This window comes from Hakea prostrata, chromosome 4 (genome assembly GCF_041222555.1).
Source record: "Hakea prostrata isolate BN-2017 chromosome 4, UWA_Hpros_2, whole genome shotgun sequence".
Classification (NCBI taxonomy): Eukaryota; Viridiplantae; Streptophyta; class Magnoliopsida; order Proteales; family Proteaceae; genus Hakea; species Hakea prostrata.
This window is the reverse complement of record NC_142603.1, coordinates 23419932-23447839: the sequence shown is the minus strand read 5'-3', so window position 1 is coordinate 23447839 and position 27908 is coordinate 23419932. Positions and strand designations below refer to the sequence as shown.

At 38.7% G+C, this 27908-nt stretch overlaps 1 protein-coding gene across 3 annotated transcripts; it reads left to right on the top strand.

The window, feature by feature from the left end:
- Positions 1 to 5483: 5483 nt before the first annotated feature.
- Positions 5484 to 23664, top strand: LOC149018551 (FAD-binding protein). 3 transcript variants are annotated; one of them, XM_089152754.1, is made up of 9 exons: positions 5568 to 5657; positions 9914 to 9971; positions 10131 to 10204; positions 10412 to 10479; positions 10575 to 10715; positions 11582 to 11623; positions 21445 to 21581; positions 23143 to 23244; positions 23342 to 23663. In XM_089152754.1, the coding sequence occupies exons 3-9, from the start codon at positions 10131 to 10133 to the stop codon at positions 23492 to 23494; spliced, it is 717 nt and encodes a 238-aa protein (XP_089008880.1). In that variant the 5' UTR covers positions 5568 to 5657; positions 9914 to 9971; the 3' UTR covers positions 23495 to 23663. The 3 variants fall into 3 exon arrangements, with proteins under 3 accessions (XP_089008877.1, XP_089008880.1, XP_089008878.1); XM_089152752.1 differs by having other exon boundaries at positions 5569 to 5657; positions 9871 to 9971; XM_089152751.1 differs by lacking the exons at positions 9914 to 9971; positions 10131 to 10204 and having other exon boundaries at positions 5484 to 5657; positions 23342 to 23664.
- Positions 23665 to 27908: the final 4244 nt, after the last annotated feature.

Genomic DNA, 27908 nt, shown 5'->3' with positions numbered 1-27908 from the left:
CGGGGACAACAATTTGGAGAGAGGTGCACTATATGAGATGCGGTGGTAAATATTCGAAACCTCTCAAAGCTATGATTCCTCTAAGGAGAGCCTCGGGTGGGTGACAAATGTTTTTTGAAATATGAAAAATTACCATTATCTTGTGAGATTTGTGGTATCATTGGAATGAAGAAGCTCGATGCCATTTATTGTTTCAAGAACCAAGAAAACTCAATAAAGGAAACCATGCTGATGTGATTAACGGAAAACACAGACTGAACTTAAGAGGCATTGCACCTGATCGTAGATTGGTGAACCAAACAAAAGAACTGAGCTACAAGGAGTCAAAGAAGATTCAGCGATTGGAGAATTCCGGTATCACGAACTCACGCGGTGCGGAGATGGGGAGGAGCCGACAGCTCATAAATGAAGCGTGACACACCCGACAGTAGTAGTCATCAAAACCTTTTCTTGCGGTCTTCACCTTCCCCATTTCTCGCGACATAGGTGACTCTACAAGCAAAACCCATCCTCGCTCGTGTACCCATTAACCAACGATCTTGAGGAGTAAGAACAAATCCGTGGGAAGATCTCAACCCCATGACCTTTAGACCAAAATCTGCATTTTGCGCTTTCTCTCTGGATGATGAAGCGCACTTTTCCTTTGGTGCCCACTCCGATGTTGCTAACGGATGGAGCATCATCCTACATCCCTTTATTGTCTCGGCTATGGACCCTAACCACATGCCACATCCCACCAACCACCCCCAAGCCAATAATTCTTTTTAACCCATACCACCATAACCTCCCCGTTCAACTATTTCTCATATTCCCATGTTGCCCTCCACGTCAAATACCTTTTCCAATGGAAACCTTGGTCAACAAATGGGCCAAACAAATGAGCTAAACCTTATGAAGGCCCATAACCCGTTTCTTCATAACCAAATGAGCCCATCCCAAACTTTAATGGTTTCCCCTCTTGGATGATACCAACCCCTTCCACTAGCCCAAATCTCTTACATTCATTGGTTGAACAAAAGATGGTGAGAGGTAAGGGCATATGATGAGAAAATGAAACGAAGAAAAGTCAATTGTGGATGCTCTCCACGTTAACGACAAAAAGGCGGGAGTGTGAAAATGCCTTGGTTTTGCAAGCTCATGGAGAAGAAGAGTACAAGATATTTTTAGAGGAGAACCCGTAATGGATGGGAAGCTCCATTACGGGAAGCAATGAAACTCTTGTCTGGGCGGGGTTTGAGAGGCCCCCTATCGTTGTTTAATCCTCTAAAAAAAATCCTTTGGATTTCATCTTCTTATCGAACAAAGAGTGGAGGCGATGGGCGGTTTGTAAATCATTAAAATTTCATCATTTTTACTGGAGTCGTTGGTTTATCGGGTTTGGTATAATGTGGAAGAGAACACCACTTTCATATCTTCTTTTATGTTGAACCTAGTGGAAGGAAACCATTTTACTTCCGGTGTATATGGAGATCTAGGAGGAATCATAGACAAGCGTGTGGGATGCATTAGCAAATCTTGGCAGAGGTAGGGGTGAATTGGTTGTGTGGAGGTGATTTTAACTCGGTTTGACATGGGTGAGAAGTTGGGAGGTACAAGACCAGGTTCTAGAGACACAAAGAGGTTCAAGAGTTGGTAGATGCATGTAGTTTCGTGGAAATTGATTCACATGGCCCTCTATTTACTTGGAGTAATCATCGTCTTTTTTGAAATATAAAACAAAAGCTAGACAGGGTTTTTTGCAATATTAATTGGAGATTGGAGTTCCCTGAAGCATTTGTCCTTGTTTCCCTTGCTATAGCATCTGATCACTCCCCAATTATAATCAACACCAAGGAACTCTCGTGGTTGATTTGCTTTCATTCCATGTGGCTTCAACATGACTGTATATGTTTGTCAAGGATAGTTGGGCTAAGCCAAGAATTGAAAAGGAGGCTTCTATCTGCAAACCAAGATGTTGGGATGTGTGGGGGCATACAATGGTGGAACAAGGAGGTTTTGGTCTAGTTCAAGCTAGATTATCCAAGTGCATCGAATTAGCGATGCAAGATAGACCAAATTCTAGATCGTTGAAGAAAGAAGGAAGGAAGTGATGAAATTGATTATTGACTACACGGGTTTTGAAGAAGAGCTATGGAGGCAAAAGTCTAGGATCACATGGTTGGAGCAAGGTGACCTAAATACTAAATTTTTTCATGCTAGCACAGTCATCCGGCGTCAACACAATAGAATTCAAAAGCTGAAACTTCAAAATGGCAGTTAGACGGATTCAGAGACGGAGATATATGATGAGGTCTTTAATTTTTATGAGGAGATTTTCAAAACTGAAGGTGTAAATCATGAGGCTCTCGGAGATTCTTCAACCCGTTAGCGTATTTTCTCGAGGATAATAATGTTCTTGAAGCTACTCCTTCGACAGATGAAATAAAGCAGGCCCTCTTTCAAATGAACCCTTTGAAGTCTCCAGGTTATGATGGATACCCTCCCTTGTTCTTTCAGCACTTTTGGGAAGCTCTTGGTCCGAACTTTGTGAGTTTGTTACTTCTTTTTTGGTTCGGGTAAACTCATCCATTTGACTCGATCTGTCCAATACCAAAAGTTGCTCAACCGGAGTCGATTGATAAGTTCCGACCTATAAGCTTGATTAGTGTTGCTGTTAAAGTGGTTTCTAAAATATTGGCTTCTAGGTTGAAGGTGATGCTTCCTCATTTCATTGATACAGCTCAAGCTGCATTTGTGCCTAATAGGTCTATCTCAGACAATGTCTTCACAGCCCATGAAGTCTATAATTTCCTAAAGAAGAAGAGAAAAGGTAAGAAATGCTATATGGCAGCCAAGCTTGATATGAAACGAGCTTATGACAGCATTGAATGGCCTTTTCTTGAAGCTTTATTGAGGAAATTGGGATGCAGTGATAAAGCGGTGGACTTAATAATGGAGCTGGTCACAACAGGATAGGGCACCTTTCTTGTCAATGGTGGTGAAAGGTGTGCAGTTTACCCATCTAGAGGAATTCGGCAAGGAGATCCTCTTTCGCCGGCTTTATTTGTGGTGTGTTCACAAGCACTAAGTAACTACATTAGGTTTGAAGAGGAGAATCAAAGAATCTTTGGGCTGAAAATTAAACCAAGAGCTACAAACATATCTCACCTCCTGTTTGCGGATGATAGCATATTTTTTTCAGAACTTGACGTCAGCAAGGTCTTCAACTTGAAGAAGGTGTTAGAGTTGTATTGTTCAGCTACTGGTGAGCGGATAAATTATCAAAAATCAGCTCTCACTTTTAGTGCAAATACTCCTTCTCGTTTGAGAAGATGGTTCAGTCGAATTTTAAAGATTCGATATGGAGATGGTCCATCTCGGTATTTAGGAATACCTATGGAGGTGGGAGTTAGTAAGACTGAAGTCTTTCAGTGTGTTGTGGAGAGGCAGTCTACCAAGTTGAAAGGGTGGGCTCAAAGCTACCTAAGTCATGCTGGAAGGGAAGTCCTACTAAAAGCTGCAGCTCAACCAGTCTCCAACTATATAGGTATGCATTATAAAATTCCTAAGAGCATCAATGACAAATCAAGAAAGTTGGTAGCCAACTTCTTTTGGGGAGGAAACAGTGATTCAAAAACAGTCCATTGGCTAGCCTGGGATAAAATCACTCAAAAAAAATCAGAAGGTGGTTTAGGCCTAAGGGACCTGCTCTACATAGCAGCATTGTTATCTAGAGCGACATGGAGATTATTTGATGAACCAAACTCGGATGGGCCAAATTAATGAAGGCAATTTACTACCCTAACACTAATGTGTTAGAAGCCGGTTGGGTAGAAATTCATCATGGGGGTGGAAAAGTATTTGGGAAGGAATAAAAGTCTCTTGTCACAAGGGCTGATTTGGAGGGTGGGAAATGGTAAAGACATCTCAATATGGAATGACAATTGGGTTCCTTCCATTCCAGGTTTTAAAATTCAGCAACAATGCTTACGATGGGAACATATGAGAAGGTGGCAGATCTGATTTTAGAGGAGTCAAGAGAGTGGAATACAAGCCTTATTCAAGAGACCTTTCCACCAAGAGAGGCAGCAGCTATCTTACAAATTCATCTTCCAGCTTTTGTTACTCAAGATAAGTTGGTATGGGGGGCAGCTCATAATGGGATATACTCAGTCAAGTCAGCATACTTGATGTTAAAGGACATCAAGAACAGAGAAAAAGATATGTTGCCCTCTTCATCAAAGATAAGTAAATGGAAAGCAACATCTCCGTCAACATGGAAGGCCATTTGGAACTGTTTTACATTGCCAAAGATCAAGTCTTTTCTATGGCGATCTTGTGCAAGAGGCGTGGCATCAGGAGAAGGACTTTATGTTAGAAAATTAACAATTGACTCTTCAAGTCCAAGGTGCGGCTGCAAGGAAGAAACTATTGATCATATAATATTGCATTGCCCTTTTTCAAAGCTGTATGGTTTGCTTGCCCTACATCAACAAGGATCCCTACTTCATCAGATTTTGATATGCGGCGGTGGGTTAATTCATGGGAGATTTGGAAAGCATGTGGAAAGGAGAGAGCAGAGCAACTAAAGTGTTTGGCCAGCTTTATTGCATGGTCAATTTGGAAGTCTAGAAATAGCTTCATCTACTCCAAGACTCAAGATACTCCTTTTGAGGTGCTTCTAAAAGCTTTGAATGCGTTTGAAGAGTTCTACAAAGTGAAAAGTAAATATGGAAAGACAAATACAGCAAGGCCTCCTCAACCTCAAGCAATTGTATGGATTCCCCCTCATCAAGATTGGCTCAAGATTAACTGTGATGCATCTTGGAAGAAAGGTGAGCCTAAAGGAGGTCTAGGAATTATTTGCGGGGACTTCCGGGGGAAGACCGGTATTTGCCATATCAGAATTTCAAAGCTTTGGGACCCAAGGGGAGGCACTAGCAATTAGAAGAGCTTTAGTTGAAGCAGCTGAACATGGGCTAGATAAGATTATAATTCAATCAGATTGTATGGTAGTTATCAGCCCTACTTCTAAAGATCAGTGGTCCTCTCATATCACAATTAGGCCCATTTTAGATGATATCCTGTTTCAGAAGAGTAGATTTGAGTCATGTGTTTTTGAATATGTTCCTAGGTTGGCAAACTCAATTGCCGATAACCTAGCTAGGAAGGCAATGTCGGCTAGGAGCACGACTTTAGTGCCTGTTTCCACTCCGTGGTTGAAAGATCTTTGTATCCTTTCTTCTTCGAGCTCTGCTCCTGAATAAAATCACTTTTAACCAAAAAAAAAAATATGATATGATATGATATGATATGATATGATATGATATTATATTATAAGATGATAGCTGATAATATTGATATGATATGTGATGATATGATTATTACCAAAAAAAAAAAAAAAGGTGGGGATATGATAGTATGATATTATAGTATGATAGTAGGATAGTATGAGATGATATGATATGTGGGTTAAAATTGTAAATTACATCCTTTTAGTGAAAGCTCTCTTTCTTTCCCTCTTTATTTCTCCATAAACCCCTGAATGGTATGTATTCTCCCCAAAGACGTTGCTCCTCTCTTGTTCAGCTTCTCCTGTTTGACTTGTCAGGACATTCTCATCTCTTGAATTCTTCTTCAAGACGTATTTCTTCATTTCGGGCGTGCGAACAGTCAAGGTTTGATTCCATTTCTCTTTGTTTATCTATTCTATGGATGAGACTCTGTGATTGTTGGTTTGTTTACAATATGAAGACACTAATCTATGGATGAAACCCTGTGATTCTTTTACCTTGTCTGGCTGATGCCATCTTCTTCATCTTGGGTTTTCTTTTGTTTTAGCTCTCTGCTTTTCAAGCTTATGTTCTTTCGTTCATGGTTTCCACTGTAAACGCTTCCTTGTCCTCCACTGGTTACTGCTTCACCTCCTCCTCTAGTGACATTTAATGTGCTACCATCTCTAGGATTTTAGGTCTTTAAGGATCGTCTTCTAAAGTTCTGATACATCGGCTTAGCTTGCTTTGATTGCCTGTTTTGTTGGTCATTTGTCACTGGTGGGTGAATGGAAAACAGAGACTGAGAATTCTGCCCTGAGAGAAGAATCTATGAAATGGGGATTAAGAAGCACTTAAATGATCGATTTCCAGAAAGGAAGAGAGACAAAGAGAGATGGTGATTAAGAGTGAATAAGAACCTTCTGTAGTGTTCTACAGATTTTATCGTCTGCTGAAATTTGTGGGATGAGGGCCTCTTTTGTAGTGGGTAGAGGGAGTCATACTCACTGGTGCGTGGAATGGGGAACAACAGATAGGCGTCCATTGAAGCTAATCAATAATTGAATAGATACATGACTCCTTTGTCTGGTGGATCTCAATTTGCCACCCCTTCCCCACATTTTGCAGTTATTTTTTCTTGGAAAGTTTTCAACGCCATATTGGGTTAATGATCCTTGCCAATTGATGGGTAAAATCATCCTGATACATTCCAAGATTTATGAGACAAAATAATATTATAATTTCATTGCATTGAATCCTTTCACAAAACAAAACAAATAAACTGACATCTGTTATCTTGAATATTGTCCAAAACCTAAATACCATCCATTGATCATCAACTAAACCCCTTGAAAGAAAAAACAAAAATTCTATAACAGCATTATAGGAATGCAATGCGATCCTATAACCTATAACTAACATTTCAAATAAGACAACTTTTATGCTAAAAGAGAGGGAGAGAGCTTCTCTCATCCTTAATGAAGTATCCATCATGACATAAGGTCTCACAGGAGAAGGTCGAACACTTAGAATCTGGAATATACACCAAATGTTACTATACTCTACAGCAGTAAAAGCATGAAGAACATATGGTAAGCATGAGGAAACATAACAAAGTGTATTTGCAGAATGAGGTACCCTTTCTGCAGAAAACTGTTGTTTTCTTTCAATAGGTTCAGGAGCTGATCCTGGTCATCATTTTTCTTCCTTTTGGGCCTTGTATTCTGCAACCATTTTGTACCTTAAATGATGAGCTTCAGTCGTTGAGCCCCACAGCCCCTGCGTCTCTTCTTTACAGGTTCTTTAGATTCTTGACTGTTAACATTAATGCCATCACCACCTTCACATTTGGCCTTTTCTTACAGGCATCCAAAATCTTCCACAGTATATGTTTTCTCTCCATTCTCTAGTCACTCTAGCTGTTGTTAGAGTAATGTACAGCTGGACAGCTTAGAATTATTCTGGAGTTTGGCCTCTTGTCATTATATATGCTAATGTAACCCCTTCTGAGTTATTGAATGAAATCATTCTTTTACTGTTCTATCATCTTCATTTAATGTCAAGAAATGGATCCTCCAGCTCTGCAAATGGTTAGCTTTTTGTGTAAAAATGAAGCCATGTGGTGTGTATAGCTTCTTGTGTTTTGCTTTTGATAACCCATTCTCTACAAGCTCAGAATTATCATTAGTTTCATTCCCCTACAAATCTAGCTTGGATCATTAGAAGACACCTCAAATCCCTTGAGGTCAGTCAGAAATTGAAGTTTTCATGTCCTAAAGACACCTGCATTTCAAATGCTTTCTTGTCTGCTAGGATAACTTTAAAGCTCTTAATCTTCTCCTTAATTTCATGCATACCAATCCGTCCTATTTTGCTCTATTTCTTGTGGTGCTTGATTTTGGTTATCCACTTTCCTATAGATGCTCTAATTAACTGGCCTTATCCATTTTAGTTTCCGTATCTTTCTTTTTCCCTTTCTGTCATCTAGAGCTATTAGAAAATAACCTACTTTGACTTTCCTTGTTACTCTCTCCTGACATTGCAAATGTAGTAGGTGGTACGCAACAACGACAATGGGAAGCGTATTGGATACAAATTGCATTCCAAATGAAGGAAGCCTATGAGGATTGATGATTGGTTTATATGTTTTGGTTGTGCATTAACTGTTTTCTTACTGTTACTCGGTATGACATATAATTGGTGGACCTGTGGGTTTAGTGTTTTATGTGTTGATTGGTATTAAACTTATGAAATGCTATGAAGAATGACCTACAATTGATGGTAGGGGAGGATTTATATGTATTTTTTTCCAATAGAAGTTTTAAAACTTAGAAAGAAAAAAAAATTGCTGGAAGGTAATGCCAAATGTACTTTTCGGTGAAAAAACTATTTTACGGATTGGTTGCCTAATGATTTTCATATTTTGATCCAAAATGAGTTTTAGTATTGATTTTTTAAAAAAGGTAAAAAAAAAAAAAAAATGAAAATCATCCCAAAGACAGCCTAAATGCGCGAACCTTGTGCACTGGTTATGACACTTCTTTTCTTTCATTAAAATTACCCAGAAAAAGGGAGGAGGAAACTGCAGAAGAGGAAACTGCAAAAAATGAGGATGACCCAAATGCATTTCACCTGAATTCATGGTTTTAAGTCTGGTAGCAAAGAACTATGACTCAGAATCTCATGGACTTGAGATAATAATCATTATCCATTGTGTAATGGTTTTAATTTCTATGTGATTTTGAATTACCAGACCTAACATGGGTCAGGACTAAAGACTTTTGCTTGCCTAGTTACTTGAATCATCCATTACACTGATATTGAGTTTACTTGTTTATGGATCCATTTTCTCTGCTGGTTGCTTGGTCTTCTTTACATTTCTATTGGTTTCTGTTGTTTAGTTTTTTATTATTTATTTTATGTGAGAGTTAGTCCAATAGATGTCGTTACCTTTTGTTTGCCACTTTTTGGGTCATAAGGCCCTTTTTGATGCACAAATTAAATGATCTGCTTCAATGTCTGCTTGAGCAATGATGGATAGTAGTCCTGCATCGGTTGCTCCAAGAACTTTTCCAATGCCAAATGAATAAGGAAATAAGGAAGAACATGAAACTGTTGGCTGAAATTGATTTTAATTAAACTTGATCGCTCTTTCTAATGTTTGAAAGTAAATGAGATAAATCCCTCGAAGGTAAATAGTACACATAAAGAACTATTTTTAAAAATAAATTACTCCCACTCATAAGAAATATAAGTGTAGGTTGTTTGTTTGGTTGAAAGCTCCTTTCTGCTGCTTCTTGTTCTCTATTAAAACTGTACCAGTTATTTCCAGAATTGGTTTCAAGCAATTAGTTATAACTCTTCACTGATCCTAGCTGCCTTACTCAAATGTTGAAATCAGTTGAAAAACTTCATGACCAATCAAACATTCTGGCTTGGATACGGTCTGCAGTATAACCACCTTTCCCAGCCTGGTTTAAATAACCTGGCAATCTGACTTGTGGGTTATACTGAGGGGCCACACTTTGAAGACCAGGTAATATTAGGGTTACACCTTTTAAACTTGCACATGGTTTAACTGTAGCCACATGCAGCACCTTCAATTTTCTTTGCAGCTCTTTGCCCCCAATTTTGCTCGAGCGTTAAGGTGGATGAGATCATTTCTAGTCCTGAAATTTTGAAACATACACTTAGACTAGAGAAGTATATCCTGTTCTGGCCTTTTACTGTTTATGATTCTTTTAACTGATTTTTTACATTCTCAAACTGAGTCAGACGGATACTTTTTGGTATAGCATTTTGCCTCTCCTATACTTACTTACAACGACCTGGAGATTAGCCTGTTTCTCTTAATGATGGTCTTATGGAAAGTCATCCCGAGAAGCCAGGTTGGTTTAGGTTGGACCTGGGATACCCTAACCTGTTTCACTTATCCAATGCCCTCTCTAATGAAAAACTGAGGGTAACCATCTCTCTCTCTCTCTCTCTCTCTCTCTCTCTTTTGGAGTTCCTTCTTTGTGCTGTAGTATCACTTTATCCCTTCCTTTTCTAGCCTTTCTTTGTTTACATCACTTTTGATTTGTGCTGCATGGTTGTTCTAATGCTTTAGTTGTTTCAGGCTATTGATCAAATGTTGTTGATTGGGGTGAGGTTGATTGTAGCTTTAAGGTCAGCCTAAACCATTCCAGGAAATACTTGTGACCATCGTCATCTACGTTGGTAAGTGAAAAGCAAATTACCCGTTTGGAATAATGACATTAATACGTCTGATATTGGAGTTTGAAATAATGATCATTAATACATCTGATTTTGGAGTTTTTAGCATCTTGGTAACTGATTAGATCCTGCACTTCTTTTTTTTGGCTGTGGTGATCTCAGATGGATAATAAAGAGAAAAAAGTGTTGGAGTTGGAGGATAAGGCATCCTCTATTTTGTCAGAGTTTATGCTGCAGTATGTTGAATGTGCATTGTTTAATTGTTCAAATCAGTGGTTGCATTAACTTGTAATTCTTGTTTCCTTGGAGGATCTGGAAAGGGCTATGTTCACGCTTAATATTTTGCTGAGATTGCCTAATCTAATCTCCAGTGGGACACATCATTCATTTAATTTTTTTTAATCAAACTAAATTATGCTCTAACAATGTTGTACTTTATGCAGGGTCACAAAGTTTGAGGAGCTTGTATCAGTTGGGAGTAGGTTTCTTGTTGGGTTTCGTGAAGCTGTTGGTGAGAACTCATATACTTCATGTTATTTTTTGCGCTTGCTATAGTGCGACTATGAGTTCTGTCATGTTTCCTTTCATTTATGTCTTTTGGAACAGAGATGCTTCAGAGGCCTGCAGTATACAAGACATCTGAAGTGGCGGGTGCTATTATAAAAGCTAATGAAACTAAGAGATTGAAGTCATATGTCCAGGCTGAATGTATAAATGGTCATGATGCTGTACAAAACATAAACAAGTGTAAGGATCTCAGTCATTTTAAAATTTAATGATTTGATGCTTAGAATTGACAAGTATCACATGACAATGGGTTGAGCGGTTTTGGTGGATTGGCTCAAACCAAATTAAAAGTGATTAAAATAGTGGCAATTTCAGTTCTCTTCCCTTGGCAAAGGCACTGAAGTTCTTGGAGCACTTTAAGAGCTGGTGAACTTTATATAAATAGCATGTCGTGGCCATTAACAAATTTCATCTGCTAAGTGTATTGTCAAGCTTGCAAGTGCTTTGTACAGTAGATAATTAGTTACTATGTTAACAGCAGTATTCAACTACAAATGAAGCACAACAAAATTTTGGTGGTCCGTCCCTGGTTCTTCTTTTGCTTTGCTCTTCATTCTTAATTTTAACTATATATTCTCCAAGTGTATTCTTTCTCCCCCTTTCTTATGGTCACTTTTTTTGGGTTTTTTGGCGGTGTGGGGGAGAAGGCGTAGAGCAGGGGTTAGGAGCCTTGTTGAGAAATGATGTTGTGGGAAAACTAGCCCACTCTTCACCCAACACACCATTGCACATGCATAAATGGCTACCGATGAGTATTTTTTAAGCTTTTTCTGCTTTTGAAGATTTATTCATCCCTTAGTGGTCTGTCAATTGCTAAAAATACTGCAAGGATTACGATCAAGTAGTTTTTTGGTGTTGTTTCACTTGAAGTTTAAATTTGATGTTACTTCCTGTCTCCCCCAGCCTTACTTTGATCATCATATTGATCAAAGAAAAAGGGACTAGGACTTCCGACCTGTTTTACTGGATGGATGATATTTTTTTGGGGAATAGGTGCTATTATTGCTTTTTTACTTATACATTTTCTCTTGACATGCATATAGAAGTACGTGATAGCCAACGAGGACTTCAAGATTATTTAGCTAAAGGTACTTGTTTACTACCTTCTCTGTATTTTGCCCCTCTCCTAGCAAGTTGCATGACATCATATTAAAGGTTCTATACCAAGCATGGGAGGATTCTATAGCCAAGACATGTCCTAGGAGATGTAAGATGAAGAGCCCTACTTTGTTTATTAAATTAAAATTAAATTGAATGATGTATGAATTAGAAAACAATCAGCATGTGTTGGTACTTCTATTCAGATTTGAAATTGAAGAGGGAGGTGGAAGGTTTTAGGGTCTGTCCTTCATTAAAAGAATACTTCAATCATGGGGTTTGGGTATCTATCTGTATTCAGTTATGCATACCAAAATCGATTCTGATTCATAAGTCATAACTCATTTAGGTCTTTTTACCTCGGAATAATCCAGCAGTTGGGGTATTTATATTTGTTGGGCCCTCGATTGCTAGGGTTTAAGGAGGATGAAACTCGGCAAGACACAAGGTCCTGATGAAATCCCAATTGAAGTATGGAAGAGCTTAGGAACCCATGGACTAGTTTGGTTGACTAAGTTGTTTAATAAGATTATGAGCACAGGGAAAATGCCAAATGATTGGAGGAGAAGTGTTGTGGTTCCAATTTACAAAAATAAAGGAGATATTCAAAGTTGTAATAACTATAGGGGCATTAAATTGATGAGCCATCGTGAAATTATGGGAGAGAATAATTGAAACCCGTTTGAGACACTTAACTATGTTACGGAGAACCAATTTGGGTTTATGCCGGAAGATCTACAACGGAGGCTATTTACTTAATTAGGAGACTTATGGAAGGTATGAGATGTAGGAAAGATCTTCATATGGTATTTATTGACCTAGAAAAGCTTATGATAGAGTCCCTGGCGTTAATTTGGCAAGTACTAGAGAGAAGTGTTGCAAGTAAATATATGATATAGTTAAGGATATGTATGATGGTTCGGTGACTAGTGTTGGGCGTGGGGGGACAGTAATGAATTCCGATACGTTGGGCTACATCGGGTCAACTTTAAGCCCATATCTATTTGCACTGGTAATGGATGAATTAACCAAAGACATTCAAGATGAGGTCCCCGGTGTATGCTTTTTGGGATGATATTGTGTTGATTGATGAGACCCAGTGGGGATTAATACCAAATTAGAATCATGGAGATTAGCTTTGGAATCAAAGGCTTTAAACTTAGTAGATCGAAGCGAATATTTAGTTTGTAACTTTAGTCATGATCGGCGGGATGATGAGGTGGTGATACTTGACGATAAAGAGATTTCTCGAGTGATTGTTTTAGGTACTTAGGTTCAATCATAAGTAAAAGAGGTGATTTGGAAGATGAGGTTTCCCAAAGAATTAAAATAGGGTGGATGAAGTGGAGAGGTGCGTCCGGGGTCTTATGTGATCGGCGTATTCCATTAAAGCTTAAAGGAAAATTTTATAGGACCGTTGTTCGACCAGCTATGATGTACGGTGCGAGTGTTGGGCTGTTAAAAGAATCATATAGATAAACTCAGTGTAGCAGAAATGAGGATGCTAAGATGGATGAGTGGCAAAACTAGGATGAATAAGATAAGAAACGATCATATTAGAGTTGGGCTGGGAGTTGCTCCCATAAGTGATAAGCTTAGAGAAAGTCGTTTGAGGTGGCACGGCCACGTTCAACGGAGACCTATAAATGCTCCTGTACGGAGAAGTGATATAATCCATATTGAAGGAACTAGAAGAGCTAGGGGTAGACCTAAGATAACCTTAGGAGAAGTGGTGAGAAATGATATGTATAGCTTAGGCCTTGTATCTAGCATGGCCTCGAATAGAACTGATTGGAGGGCAAGAATCCATGTAGCCGACCCCATTTAGTTGGGACAAGGCTTATTGTTGTTGTTGTTGTTGTTGTCGATTGCTAGGGTTTCACATGTTATGGGCCTCTTTTGAGGGCTTAGAGTTGGGGTAATTAGGCAGTACACGAACTTAGTTCTTATTACATAATTTATTTATTTTAGAAATTCAACAGGTTCAATGCTGGTTCAATTGTTCACTTGAGGTATTTCATCAGTTAAAGGTCACATGATTTAATTAGATTGCGAGTAGGATCCTCAGACATCCATGCATAGGCTAAAGTCACTGTTATGCTTATTTTGACTTTTCTTTTCTTAGTATAATTATGGCATTGTAATTGGCTTTAAGGCCCTTCTCTATTTTAGACCCTATCAGTTGGCAGCAATAGAACAGATAAGTTTAATCAACTTTGTGCTAAGCAAGCTGCTGGTGCCTTTCTTCTCCAGTGTGAGATTTTGTCTAGTGCTTCATGTAACAGAATTAAAATTTAAATAACTAGAAATAATAGAGAGCTGAAGGAAGAGAGAAGACATGGTGGAGAAGAAGATATGGTGCCAGATGTAGCTTTCCCCCTCAGCAGTGTATTCATTATTGGAAAGTTTTTAGATTAGAGCGATCTTCAAAATATCCCTAAATCTGGTTACAAAATCTTCAAATATTACTGTCCTAAAATAGACTTCCTTGAGTCCGGAGTAATAAGAAGGAAGGGAAATAAATCCTTCCTAAGCATTGCTTGCTAGTCAAGCTACATAAAAAAAGAAAGTGCGGAAAATAGAAAATAATAAGCTAGTCTATTAAATAGGAGCTAAGGAAATAAAATAAAATCTTAATTCAATCTATGGTGGATTGAAGTGGTAAATTATATCTTAACACTCCCCCTTAAGCTAGAGTATACATATCAAAGGCTCCAGCTTGGAATAAAAGGAACATATATTAAAACCTCCATCTTCTTAAACACAAGTAGCAACAGCAGACACTGATAAACACCAAGGGAACTTCATTCTTGAGATAATCAATAGCAACTTATAAAAAACAATCTCTAATTCTTCATGTCGAACGAACCATCCAATAATTACTTAATGAGAACAATTGGCAGTATTGATGAAGAACCGAATCCATAAGTACAGGATCATCAAAGACACTATCCAAATAATGTCGGTAGTAGGAAGGAATCTCCACACTAATAAATAAAAATTGTAGCTCCAATGTTAACATATAAGCTCTTGCAAGAAGGCAAGTAATAGGTAAGAATATAGTAGGTAAAAGATAGTATTGGTTACTATGGACCAATTATGTAAGTAAAAGCAATATGGGTTATTGAGGATTAAGTAGGTAGGTAAAAGGCAATATGGGTTACTGTAGACAAGTAGATATGTAAAAGGATGGTATGGGTTATTATAGACCAAGTAGACAGATAAAAGACTGTATGGGTTATTGTGGACCAATTAGGTAGGTAAAAAAATGTATTGTTTATTGCGGACCAAGTAGGTGGAAAAAAGGCAATATAAGTTTTTGCGGACCAAGAAGGTTGATATTGTTGCTATAAAGTACCATATTCAAATACAAGCCTGGAGTAGATAAAGTAAGTTTTTAATCTCCCCTTCACATGTAGCATTGTGCGTGGCAATTAATAACCAAATCTCAAAAGAATGGTAAATAAAACTAGATATATCTTCGATCTTCAATCATCCCACCCAATGACAAAGAAAATACCAAACTGACATGGCCTGTCATCCACCAAGGAAGATAATGGCAACTTAGTAATTAACTTGATCAGGGGATGTCAGCAATTCAACCTCATACAAGTGAGTTAGAATTAAGTATATAAATAAAAAATAGAATGTTGCAGTTACTAGGTAATCCAACCTGTAGTTTTTATTTAACTGGTGGATCAAAATTGATCTTCAAGGTAATCTCCAGCACCGTAGATCATCACAGAAACACCCTAAAAAAAAAACATCTGAAGTTGTAGAATATCAGAAGTGGACTTTGATTCAGCCATTGAATATAACTCAAACAGGGACTGTATCAGCAATATAGCTTAGTGGGATAACTCAGAACAAAGGTTGTGCCAGCAATGTATCTTAAGCAAGAGGTGGTACTTGCACAAATTCAAGACCCAGCAATATATCGCAAAACCAAGATTGTATCAGCAGTTTATGTCAATCACTGTGCTATTGTAGTTGTATATTTCTAATCCAGAGGCACACAAGAGGTAAAAACAGTAGAACAAAGGCATACTCAGTGTACTAGCAGTTTATTCCAAACCCAAAGGCATACAGAAGCCAAAACCAACAAAAATAGAAACTGGTCCGGCTTAGTATTAGGAATAAAACTAGGTAGCTCCGTAGTGGGACAAGATCTAAAGGAGCAAATAAGATGGCAATAAGATAAGGGCTTGCTGGTTACCAAATTACTGTAAAACAAAGTTGCCATAGGCAGTATTATAGGTAAAAAATCATCCCATGGGCAATCCTCCAAACTTGGTTCAAGTGACAGTTGCAAAGGGTAGAGAAGAGCTTTCAAGCAGCAGTTTAGCAACCAGCAACAGGGGGGTGGGATTCCAGAGGAAGAGCATATATTAGAGTAACAGTCCCATCGCAGGTCAACAGCAGATTTATCTTCAGACTATGAAACCAAATTGGTTGCAACAACAGCAGCAAGATGAATTGATATCGGTTGTGATTTGTCATGTAAATTCGTCAATCTTCATCAGAAGCTTAGCTTCTTCTTATATGAATTAGGGTTTCACCACAAACAAGAAAACCTTGAAACGACTCTCAGACCGACAAGTATTTATAATTTCAGTCTGGTACCATGTAACAGAATTAAAATTAAAATAACTAGAAATAATAGTGAGCTGAAGGAAGAGTGAAGACATGGTGGCGAAGAAGATATGGAGAAGGATGAGAGAATGGAGAGTTGTGCCAGATGCAGCTCTCCCCTTCAGAGTGTATTTATTATTCAGATTAGAGTGATTTTCAAAATATCCTAGATCTGGTTATAAGATCTTCAAATATTACCATCCCAAAATAGACTTGCTTGACAAATCTCCCAAGTATTGCTTGCTAGTCAAGCTACATAAAAATATAAAGTGCAGAAAATAGAAAATAATATCCTAATCTATTTAATAGGAGCTAAGGAAATAAAATAAAATCTAATCCAATCTATGGTGGACCCAACATAATGTGTTTACCACTGAAGGGGTCAATCATGCTTATCTTAACACTTCACATCTAGATTGTGTTCCTTGTTGGTGTTTAAAGTCTAAGGTGCATGCTCCTTGGTGGTTAAAGTCCAGGTTGTTGGTGTTTAAAATCCAAGCTCCTAGTCTGACTGTGGAATTAGTCAAGTGCTTGAATATCCATCATCCTTTTGAGGTTTTGACCATTGATCTACCGTTCAAGCTGCTGCCAGTGAAGGCTGCAACCGAAGTGAGAAGATTCAGCAAACCTAACCCCTTTTCCCCTTTTTATTTTAAATTGCATTGATCCATTGTAAACCCTATTTGATTCTCTAGGAAGCCTAGCTACGAATCCATCGATGCAGCTCCAATCTATTAGCTTCTGTCCTGGTTTTCTTCCACAGGCCCCTTCCCCTCAACAGTGCATTTGATCACTGTTATAGACCCCACTTTTAGGGATCATAATTTTACACAACCTGTTTTTGCTTGGAGTTCCTGAAAACCTGCTACTTAGATCCTAGTCTTTTAAACCATCAAACCCACAAAAATCTGTGAACGTTATATTCATTTTCAACTGACAATATGATTCTAGAATAGAAGTATGCTGTCTCTTTAGAACAACAACTTAGACTTTTCCTCTAATCAGCTCTAGTTGAGATTCTAGTGTTCTTCTAGAATACAACTGAATGTATCTGTTTATCCACATGGATAGATTGCAATGTGAATACAAATACCATTTTGGGGATCAATCTTTTAATGTTGGAGACTAATGAGTATTATTGCGTTATTGTTGTTAACTTTATATTTGTTTCTCTATGTTATACTGCAATTTCTTTTGATAAATCTTTTCTCACTCAAAAAATATTCATGTTTGTTGCATTTAATTAAGGTTCTTGAGAACCTTATATTTAAAGCCTTCTCACACTGCCATGCCTTCTCCTTTAATTTTATTCCTTTTGATTAATGTACTTTATAAGAAAATACATGGAGAAAAAACATGATTTGGCGTTATGATGGTTCTAATATCTCGTGCTAATAGATATGTTAAGATGATTGCGTGAAGTTTAATTATATCCTGTGACTTGTCTATTCCTTAATCACAACTCTGATATGCTTTGGTGCTGGCTTTTTGCCTTCCCTAACAAAGCTGAAGAATCTAGTTTGATGGTTGTGGTCAACTAGACAGGTCCATTTTGGTTTAGATCTCTTGTAATTTTAGCGCTTTTTTCTTTTTTTTTTTTTTTAATTCCTTAAATGAGATGTTAATTCCCTGACGAGGCTGAAGAATGTAGTTTGATGGGCGTGATCAAATAAACAGGTCAATTTTGGTTTACATATCCTGTAATTATTGCTCCTTTTTTTCTGCCTTAAATGATAAGTTAATTTTTGGCAATCTAACACTCAGCCACTGATAGAGGAAATATGAAAAGGTGGCTTTGGTATTGTTTTCACTTTTTCACTTGCCTAATATCTTTTCCTTAAGGTCTTCACATAAACTTTATCCCACCTCCAGTAAGCCTTGGGGAATATCTATCTGTAAAATATTCAGACAAGGGGAAACACATTGGAGGTTAATATGCATATTTTAGTCTATAATCGTGCATTTTATATAAGTGATTATCTCATGGTTTCCTTTTGAAGCCTTGTGATGATATGCTTATTATAGTCTGTAACTGTGGATTTTATGTAATGGATTCTATTTGTGGTTTTCCTTGCATAGTTTTTTGTCTTATATATTGATTGCAATGAATTCCATGAGTCTTTCAAACAAAGAGGATGCTGAAAATACGTTTGATCCAACAGTTATCACCTTCAGCAGCCCTTCATTTAACATCCCTCCCCCCTTCTCAGTGGCTCTTCAACATTTTACATGGAATCTACATCATTCTTGAATCCACCACCTGACCTGAAATCTTCAAGCAGAATGATATCTGCAACATAAAAAAATCAAGTATGTACAGCCTCCTGCAGGTGCCACGTCTTCTAGGCCTTGTGGTACCATATCTTCTATGGCCTGTGGTGCCATGTCTTTGTTGCCTCCTGCAGGTAACACACCATCTATGCCTGGCAGAGCCCCATATTCTCTAAGGTGTTGTGCATCATCTTTTATGTCTTGCAGTGCCCCCTCTTCTATGCCTTGCAGTGTCCCATCTTCTCTTCCTTGCGATGCCGCATCTTCTATTCCTAGTGGTGTCCCATCTTCAATACCTTGTGGTACCTCATTTTCTATGTGTTGCATTGCTGCATCTTCTATGCATTGTGATTCCGTGTCTTCTACTCGTTGTGGTGCCAAATCCTTTCTGCCTTGTGGTTCCACATCTTCTATGCCTTGTGGTGCCGTACCTCTGCCATGCCTTGCAGTGCCACATCTTCTATGAATAATGTGCCATATCCATGTCCTCTATGCCTTGTGATTCTCCATTTTCTATGCCTTGAGGTGCTACATCTTCAATAAGTGGTGGTACCATATACATATCATCTATTCCTTGTGATTCCACATCTTCTATACCTTCTAGTACCATATCTTCTAGGCCTTGTGCGAGTTCTTCTGTGAGTTGAGGTGTCATACCCTCTATGCCTTGTGTTACCGCACACTCTAAGAACTGCATCTCAACAGCCAAATCCTCAGCAGATGTTGATGGCCGAGACATCAATCTGTAGCTGACATGCACTGGTCCAAAAATGCCAAATTTCCCCGCTCTACTGAGAGCTATCGCTGCATCAGTATGCCTCTTGAACGCCACTCTTGCACAATTACTAGTTTTCAGCACTTCTCTGTCTGATTCCCTCAGAGGCTCGAAGTCTTTAAACATTATATTCACATTCTTTTCTGAAGGAATAGAATCTGCAATAGACTCAGAGAAGCTCAATGTTAGTGCTGCTAGTGAGTTGTGGTCCTTGGAATTGGCACCCACACTGTCCACTGAAAATTCAACTGGCTGTTCAGCATAGTAATCAGGATTTCGCTGCTCAATGTTCAGTGCAGGAATGCACTGATGAGAATTGTTACCTTCATTTGTTAGCATGAACATCTTTTCCTAGGCCTTCCTCTTCTCATCTGGGATTTTTCCAATTGTTGTTCTTTAGAACTAATCTGGACAATATGGTCAGTCCAGTAAGAATCCTGCATATCCTCAAAACTATATGATTCCAGAGTCCATGTTAGAGTTGGGTGGTTTTTTCCTTTTACCAGCCATTTTCTCTAAAGGTATTTTGTGCTTCCAAGAACTTGCCGACTATCAAGGCAAACAAAATTCCTGAAATTCATAGAAGAAACTTGTTATGGTAGTCAGAAAACTATAGCCTTTCATGGGTCCCGGCAGCCAAGCGAAGTTAGGACAGCATCTCTTCTGGGGATGAGTGCTCCATTGGAAGGATTACCTGTCTTCTTTGTTCAGGAATTCTTGGAGATACAGCATCACCATCTCAAGTATCTCTGTTCTGATCCCCCTTAACTGCAGCTTTATATAGCCTTTCACAACTACACTCAAGGATTGGAGAGGATCCAGTCAGTTATTTGCTACTCTACAGATGGATTCACCAATTTTTAAAGACTCCTTGGGCCGAGCAGAGTCAGTATCAGCAGCTCCTGATAAGGAAATACTTCTTTGCCTATTTTGAATCACTGAATCATCAGTAATGAAATCACCAGATTTACATTTTTTCCCCAGCAACAAGGAAACTGACTTCCTGTCGACCAATTCATTACCATCATTGGCTAATGTAACCTTTTTCCCAGCCATCGACTCTGACAAGCTTCTCTCTTTTGAAAGGACATACACCATCCTCTGAGATGTGCTTACACTTATGGAAAGAGCCACCACGACTCTTAAATTTAACTTCCCCAGATTGTACATCATCATTCTCAGGTATTGGTGCAGAATCTTCAGCAGCTGTGTTTGAATTCTCTCTTTCTGCAAAGGTTGAACTGTCAGCTTCATTCTCCAACAAACTGCCACACAGTTGGAATGTTGGCAAAGAAGATCCCCCTTGATCGATGGACAGCCAGTAGTTGCACCTGAGTATGACAAGTTCTAGCCTATCAACTCCAGCATTTGGAAACATAGTTAATGCTCTGATATACTCAACAAGCATTTCTGGTTTGAAAGAACTTACACAAAAGGATTCATGCACACCCTTTCTCATACTTGATTCTTTCTGAATCCCAGGGTTCTCAATCTTTTGGCATCCAGTCTTTGTATAAACATCTTCAGATGTGCAGGAGCAGGCTAGCCCCAGCTCTACTAGTCTTGCAACTTTATCCAATGCACAATCAACTGCTTTATAGTTATATCAGTGTTAGGCTTTCAGGCAAGCCTTATATTATATCTGGAATAACATTGGGATATTTCCTCCATTCTTTAGTCTCACTTTAACTAGTCAATTAATGAACCCTTTTTGCAACACCTTGTTAGTTTACTTCTTGGGAGATGTTTTAGTTAGTAGCATATTTGTCGAGGTGTTATCTAGGCATCCAAACTCTTTTCTGGATCCAAGGTGGCAACTCTCCTTTGTTGACTCATGACTTTACAGTTTACATTGATTTGTTATTATTTTGTTTTTGTGATGAACTTACTTGTGTTTTATCCCATGCTTGCTTTGTTATGTTGGTTTGTTATGTTGGTTTGCATATAAGTATAGTTATATAAAATCATCATTCCTATATTACATAAGTCATATATTGCATGCCTAGGGCACCTTGTTGCCAGGTGCCCCTTCAATGACTTGGATTGCTCCCACAGCAAGGTTTTATATCTTTCAATGAGTATTTCTTTTGTTTGGATGAGGTACTGGTGTTAAAATTGTTTTCTGTGCGACAGCAAAAGGTCTGCTCAATGAACTCAATTGCATCATAGATGAAATTATTAGTGTATTGCGAACTTCAAATGAAATTTCATCAGATGTTTCGGATCATTTTGATGGTGGGCTGTTACTTCAAGGCACATCTTTTGAAGAGGTTAGTATTCCTTTCTTTGCTTATCATTTCATTTTTTTTGGATATATAAAGTATAAACACTCATTTCATTTACCCATTTAACAATTTATTTTCCTAATTTATTGGAAAATTTTATGGTTTATGAGTTTTTATACTTTTCTGGGGTATTTGAAAGTTTTAAAGAAACAGTGCACCCAGGTAATATGGCATCTTCTTGCTTGAGGCATGAACATTCAGTTGTGTGCAATTTTAAGAGTATATTAACAATAATAAATGCAGACAAGAAAGTAAAGCTGCCTTAGAAAGTAAAGCTGCCTTTATTTGTATTGCACACATGGTTTATTTTGGCTTGGAAACTCATTGGACAGAGAATTCTTGAGTACATTTTGTGAACATATTGCCGTAGATTGCTTAGGTCCAGCCATGTTTATATTCAATGGGGCACAAATGCTACTCATCGGATGGTCTTTGTTCACATGTCAAGCTTCGGCACAAAATCAGCTTGCAATTGAGAAAAAAGGTCTTCAAAAAGTTCAGGATAAGGGAAAGCACAAAGATCAAAGAGTACAGCACATGTGCTTGAACTCATGTGCGGCTTAATGCCAATGCATGAGGTATACGGTTGAGTTTGAGTTGCAAATTTGGCATTTGGCTTATCTAAACCATCATGATGAAATGCAAAGTAAATGAAAAAGCTGGGACGGTGGGTGAGAGAAAGGAAAGAAGCACCATCTGTACTTGAAGGAAATTTTACACAAGCTATCATTGTTCGGTCCTGCTTTGGCTTTCTTCCTTTTCTTTGTTTTGTTCTGTGTGTCTGATGAAGGGCATTCAAATAATTCTCTTCTTAATCCTGTTCCTGTACATTTAGAAACAGTCCGACGAACTGGAGGTAATCACCCACTATGTTGCTTGCTGACTTTCAAATTGATATTGTAGGTGAATATCAAATGCTGCAGTAATGTTGTTCATGCACGGACCGCTAGGTTATTGTTGTTCATCTGATTGGAATCAATTTTAGATTAATAGGTTTCATGATTGACACAGTTTTCAAGGCATTGCATAGCCAGCAAATCACTCACCAGCTTTATTCCCACAATAGAAAAGGTCAAAACAATTTGACAAGGGGTTAGAATGGGAAACACAAAGGAGGAAATGGAATAAAAGGGAAATTTATAATAAGGAAACAAAAAAAAACCTAAAAGGAATGGAGCATATTTTCTGGTAAGTATGGTGCTCAGCTAGGGTTCCTTGAACTTGCCTGACTGTTCTATGGGCTCCTAGGAGCCAACATGGCTTGCTTTGGTGTTCATGACAATTGCTTTAATTGGAACTTTGGTGTGAGCTATGTTAGGATAGCCTTTCTAATCATAAAAAAAAATAACATTTGTGTTACCCTCTCTTTTTACTTTACTAGGCAACCCAAAAAAAAAAAAGGGGTGTCAACCTGTCTGATTTTCTCAGTTCTTTTTTTCTTTCTGTAACTAATGGAAAAATAGATAAATGCAACCTTTTGTTTCTGGTTTATGTAACCCAATATGTTTGTTGTTGGACTCATAGCAAACTTTTCTCTATGTTTCAGGAGGAAGTGGAATTGCAAAGCATTCATAAACTTGAATTTACAGATTATGCTTCTATAATGGGGACTATTTACAGTATGGTGAAACAAGATTACATGATGCAGGTGAGCTCTGCCTTTGGATCTGAATTTGCCTCCATCCTTTTTTTATGATGTTGACAGGAAAAATAATTTTAGAATGTAAATCAATTTTTTGTTGCAGGAAAAGATCATCTGTTCTTTAAGTCTAAAGTCATCATCAGCAGAGCTACAGAGTTACTGCCTCATGTGGTCTTTGAGGCCTTTCATACATGATGACATTATAAATCAAGCATGGAAACTAGTTCCACAAAGACCCTTGGCATGTTCAAATTGATCACTTACCAAGTTAACAATTGGAAATCAACATTTGTTTTGCCCAATTTCTTTCTTCTTGTGTTGGTCGTTGCTTTCAAAATGTTAGTGATGAACTTTGTAACATTTGGGACTTTGTAACAAATGTTTTGAATAAATGCCTGATATCATTCTCTTTTAGACAAAGGCTAGTAATGAATTTCTTCAATAGCTTACGAAGTCTTCAAAACATACAGGAATAGAACTAGTATAATAATTTTCAAAGAACTCATGCAAGACACCTCTTTATTCATCAGTGATTAATTCCTTTATATGGTTAAACCAAATAAATAAATTCTGGAAGTACTACCTGTATATTGGCATGAACAATTCAATCAAATCTGGAAAAACTATTTTGCCTAATGGTTTTCGACACAATTCAATATAACTGTTTGTTGGTGCAAGAAATGTTATCTTGGCTCTTTGGTTTGCTCCAAATCCAGCCCTTGTTCTTGAGACTAAAGCAATGTGAAAATGGGCCGCCTCTGAGGACGGGAAGCCACCTCCGCGATCTAGTTAGCTCAAGCCGCATATAAGGGACTCCGTTGAGGGTCAAGACCCCAAGAGATGATGAGATCATCCTCTGAGGGTTAGAAACTCGAGATGGTGGCTGGAGGTGTGTGGCTCCCCGTTGGCTGATGAGAGATTATATACTGGCTCCTTAGATTGTATGTTTCTGCCCTTGGTGTTGTTGTGAGATGGAGGGTGGAGTGGCTTCGTGTGGTTTGTTTGGTGATCTTTACATCGCTGTATTTGTTGGTGGCGTGAGTCACTCCCTTTGCCTTGTGTGCCTGCCCTGGTTGATGTACGGGTGGTGCATCTCTAGCGTTTGGGCCACCTGTGGACTCTTTTGTCACAGGGCATTTAATGCCTTTGAGGCCTTTGCTTCGCTGGAGCCTTGTCGGACATTTAATGCTGGAGGATGCTGGCGGTCCCGTGCATCACTTAGTCCTATTCTCTCGCTAGAGTCTTGGTGGTGGGCAAGTCCGGGTGCCGTGTTCTCTTTGGCCCGATTTCAGCCCGGACCTAGCTATAATCTAAGGGGTTGTTTTTTTGGGGGTTTTTGCTTTTTTTTCTTTTTTTGGGGTTTTTTCAAAATAGTGCTTGAAATAGTTTACTCAAATGGATACTGAAGATGACATTCACTCATTCTTTCTTAATATTTGACAAATTTTCATGATTGCCCCCAAAAAAAAAAATATCCCACTAATCTCCGGTTGTTCGTAATATAATTAGATGTAGGGGTGTCAATGGGCCAATTTAAACCCAACATTGGGGCCTAAACACTAAACTCATACCCCTTGAAGGTCTTTTAAGCCCAACCCGCCATTAAAACAAAACAAAAAAATATGGGTTAGTAGCAAGGCCCGACATGTCAACTGGTGTCGCCGTGTCGGTGGCTGGCGACACCACCGACATAGCGCATAGGTCGACACGTTGGGTGATTTTTTGAGGGGGTTTGATGAAAAATCGGGCATTTGGGGTCATTTTTGTCTAATATTTGACATGGAGCCTAATTTGAGGCCAATAAGCATATTGGGAGTGCTATTTTGACCTAAAACATCACTTAAACCAATGTTCTTAATCGACCCATGTCCGACTGTATGCGGGTAAAAGCCTTGAAACTAGAAGTCTGGAACTCATATAAACCAAATCATCTAAAGTCTACAATTCATTATACAAGTACATAGAGTCATCCAATCATCTAAAATCTCCAACTCTCAATTCCAAGTACTGTGCCTTGGAGGATCGAACTCCATTTGATTGTGTTATTTCCAATGATCCCCCAACAAACTTACATACTGATCTTATCTCATACGATATTGATAGTGTTCCAAATAATCATCAATTGTAGCTTTATAGCGGTCATCTTTTGCCTCCAAGAGAACTCCCATGGAAGGGAAGTGAGAATAGGGCCAAGGAAGGTGCTACATGCCTAATGATGCTACTTCTGGTGCCAATGACTATAAAGTTATGGACTCCTCAATAGACATTGGCCTTGAGAGACCAAGGTCATAGTAACTATCGCCCTGCGAGTGCCCATAATACAAAAGTACCAGAGGGGATACTCATACCCATACCATATTGTTCATGTGAAGGAGGGACACCATAAATACCGGTAGGCCCATAACCATATGTGGAGCCTACAGACTCATCCAAGCTCATGGACCCCATCACTCCTATTAAGTTGTCCGCCGGATCCAAAGGATTAACATAAGAACCATAGGATCCATAGTTGTAAAAACCATAAGATCCATGCGGGAGGGTGACATCATAATAACCACCTCTGTGCTATTGCTGGTCCCCATGGCTCTTCCCCTTCCGGTAGTGGCTCGGCCTCGTATCAGGATATTCACGTCCATGATGTTGATCACCACCATGATTATAATCTTGGGTGGCATGTGTGAAATGACTCTCCCCGTGTATCTGAGTGGGGGCTGTTGTGTCTCTGGTAGTGAAACATGCAAACGCTCTTCAAGGCCTCCTCCACCACCACCACCACCACCACCATCATCACATCATCCCTCGCAGTCTGACTAGGAGCAAGTGTGTCATTTGGATCGTCATCTTGCCGCTCCTGCATGCCTGGTGCCATCATCCAATCCTCATCAATAGGAGTAGCTACCTTTGCATGTGCCTGACCATCTCGAGAGGCCATAAACTCATCCACATCAACCCCTGCAGCTCGAGCTAGCTCTAGGTCAGGCCACCCTCTAGGTTGGTCTAACACCAGCTCACCCCCGTCCAACATCCACTGAGTGAGGGGATCTTGGTCATCTGCGCCCAACTCAAATATATCATCGAGATCAATGTATTGCCTACTATTCTCAGCATGCCCCTTGACTTATTGTATTTTCAACCTCATAATGTAGTGATAAAACACTAAATCATTTAGATGCTGGCTTCCCAACCGGTTCCTCCTCTTGGAGTGGATCATGTTGAATGTACTCCAATTCCTCTTCATCCAGAGGCAAAGCAAGTCTGAGACAGATCCTAATTGCCAATCTTTGAAGGTTTGATGCATTGTTGCCATAGAGATACCACCACTTAGTTGCATTATCACAAAAACATTAAGTTAGAAACTCATAACTTTAATACTTAACATCAAATCAACTTATCTATAAATAATAATAATAATAATAATAATAATAATAATAATAATAATAATAATAATAATAATAATGCATTTATGTATCTAAGGATCTAACTATCTAAGTATCTAACCTAGATCACTGGTTTCTCTACCCCGTACAACAACATCTCCACTAAAAGACCCAAATGCGTCCCTAAACAACTTGATCTCCAATAATACAATCATTTGTATTGATTGGTTAGCTAAATTCTTTAAAAGTAAATACAAATTCTAATCGTTTGAAATTCCCAATGTCTCACCTCATTGTGGCAAAATGATTGGAGCATCGGATTTGGCTCCAACCTCGAAATCACCTGTAACAGGGCATCCAATAGATTTGTGTCCAACCCCAAATGTTCACTATATTGATATTTAAAGTTTAGAAAATAGGATGCACAATTAAAAAAGCTTACAGTTAGTACTTAGAGGCTTAGAGCTAGGATTGAATGAATTACCAATACCTACAAGGCTACAACTACAAGTCAACAACCTACGATATTTACTTATCGGCCCTATGCAAGGTATGCATCGGATGACTTGTCCATCGTGCATCCACAATATCCAAGAAAACCCGGTGCCCTCTAAGGTTTGCTACCTAGATAGCAACCTTCATACGCTCAAGGGATGCATACAATTGGGGCATAGTGGGTCCCCTCAAGGAAGAGTCCACCATACACAAGACCTTTATAATAGGCTCTAAGGTTTGCAACACCACAGTAACACTTTTCCAAAAGTCATCAGATGATATTGTATTATGTGCCTTGCACCCGTTGGTCGTGCTGAATTATCACAAACTCATTAAGTCAATAGACAGTAGATAACTAAATATACAAGATAATTGTAGACTCATAGTATAATAATTTATAAGAAGAAATAGTAGATAGTTATCTTACTTGGATCCAACTCAATCAAACCACTTCTAGGATGCAAACATGGATTTGAGGCCCGACTTTTTCTCTTGCATACTGCTCAAGGTGACGAAATTTGTCGCAAATCTTGTCCGAACCAGGTCACACCAACTCACCTCCACATGATCTCCTCATCATGGCCAAAGTAGTGTTATGATTGTAGATGAAGTTGGTTACTTGTCTAGCCCTTTCAACTGTGTTGTGGACAATGCTAATTTTTCCAATGTCCTTCAAAATTAGGTCAATAGAATAAGCTCCACAAAGTGTTCAAAAAAGATGATGGTCTAGTGAACTCATCAACATTTCACCGGCCTTCTTGAAGTTGGAGCCATTGTCAATGACAATTTGCACCACAT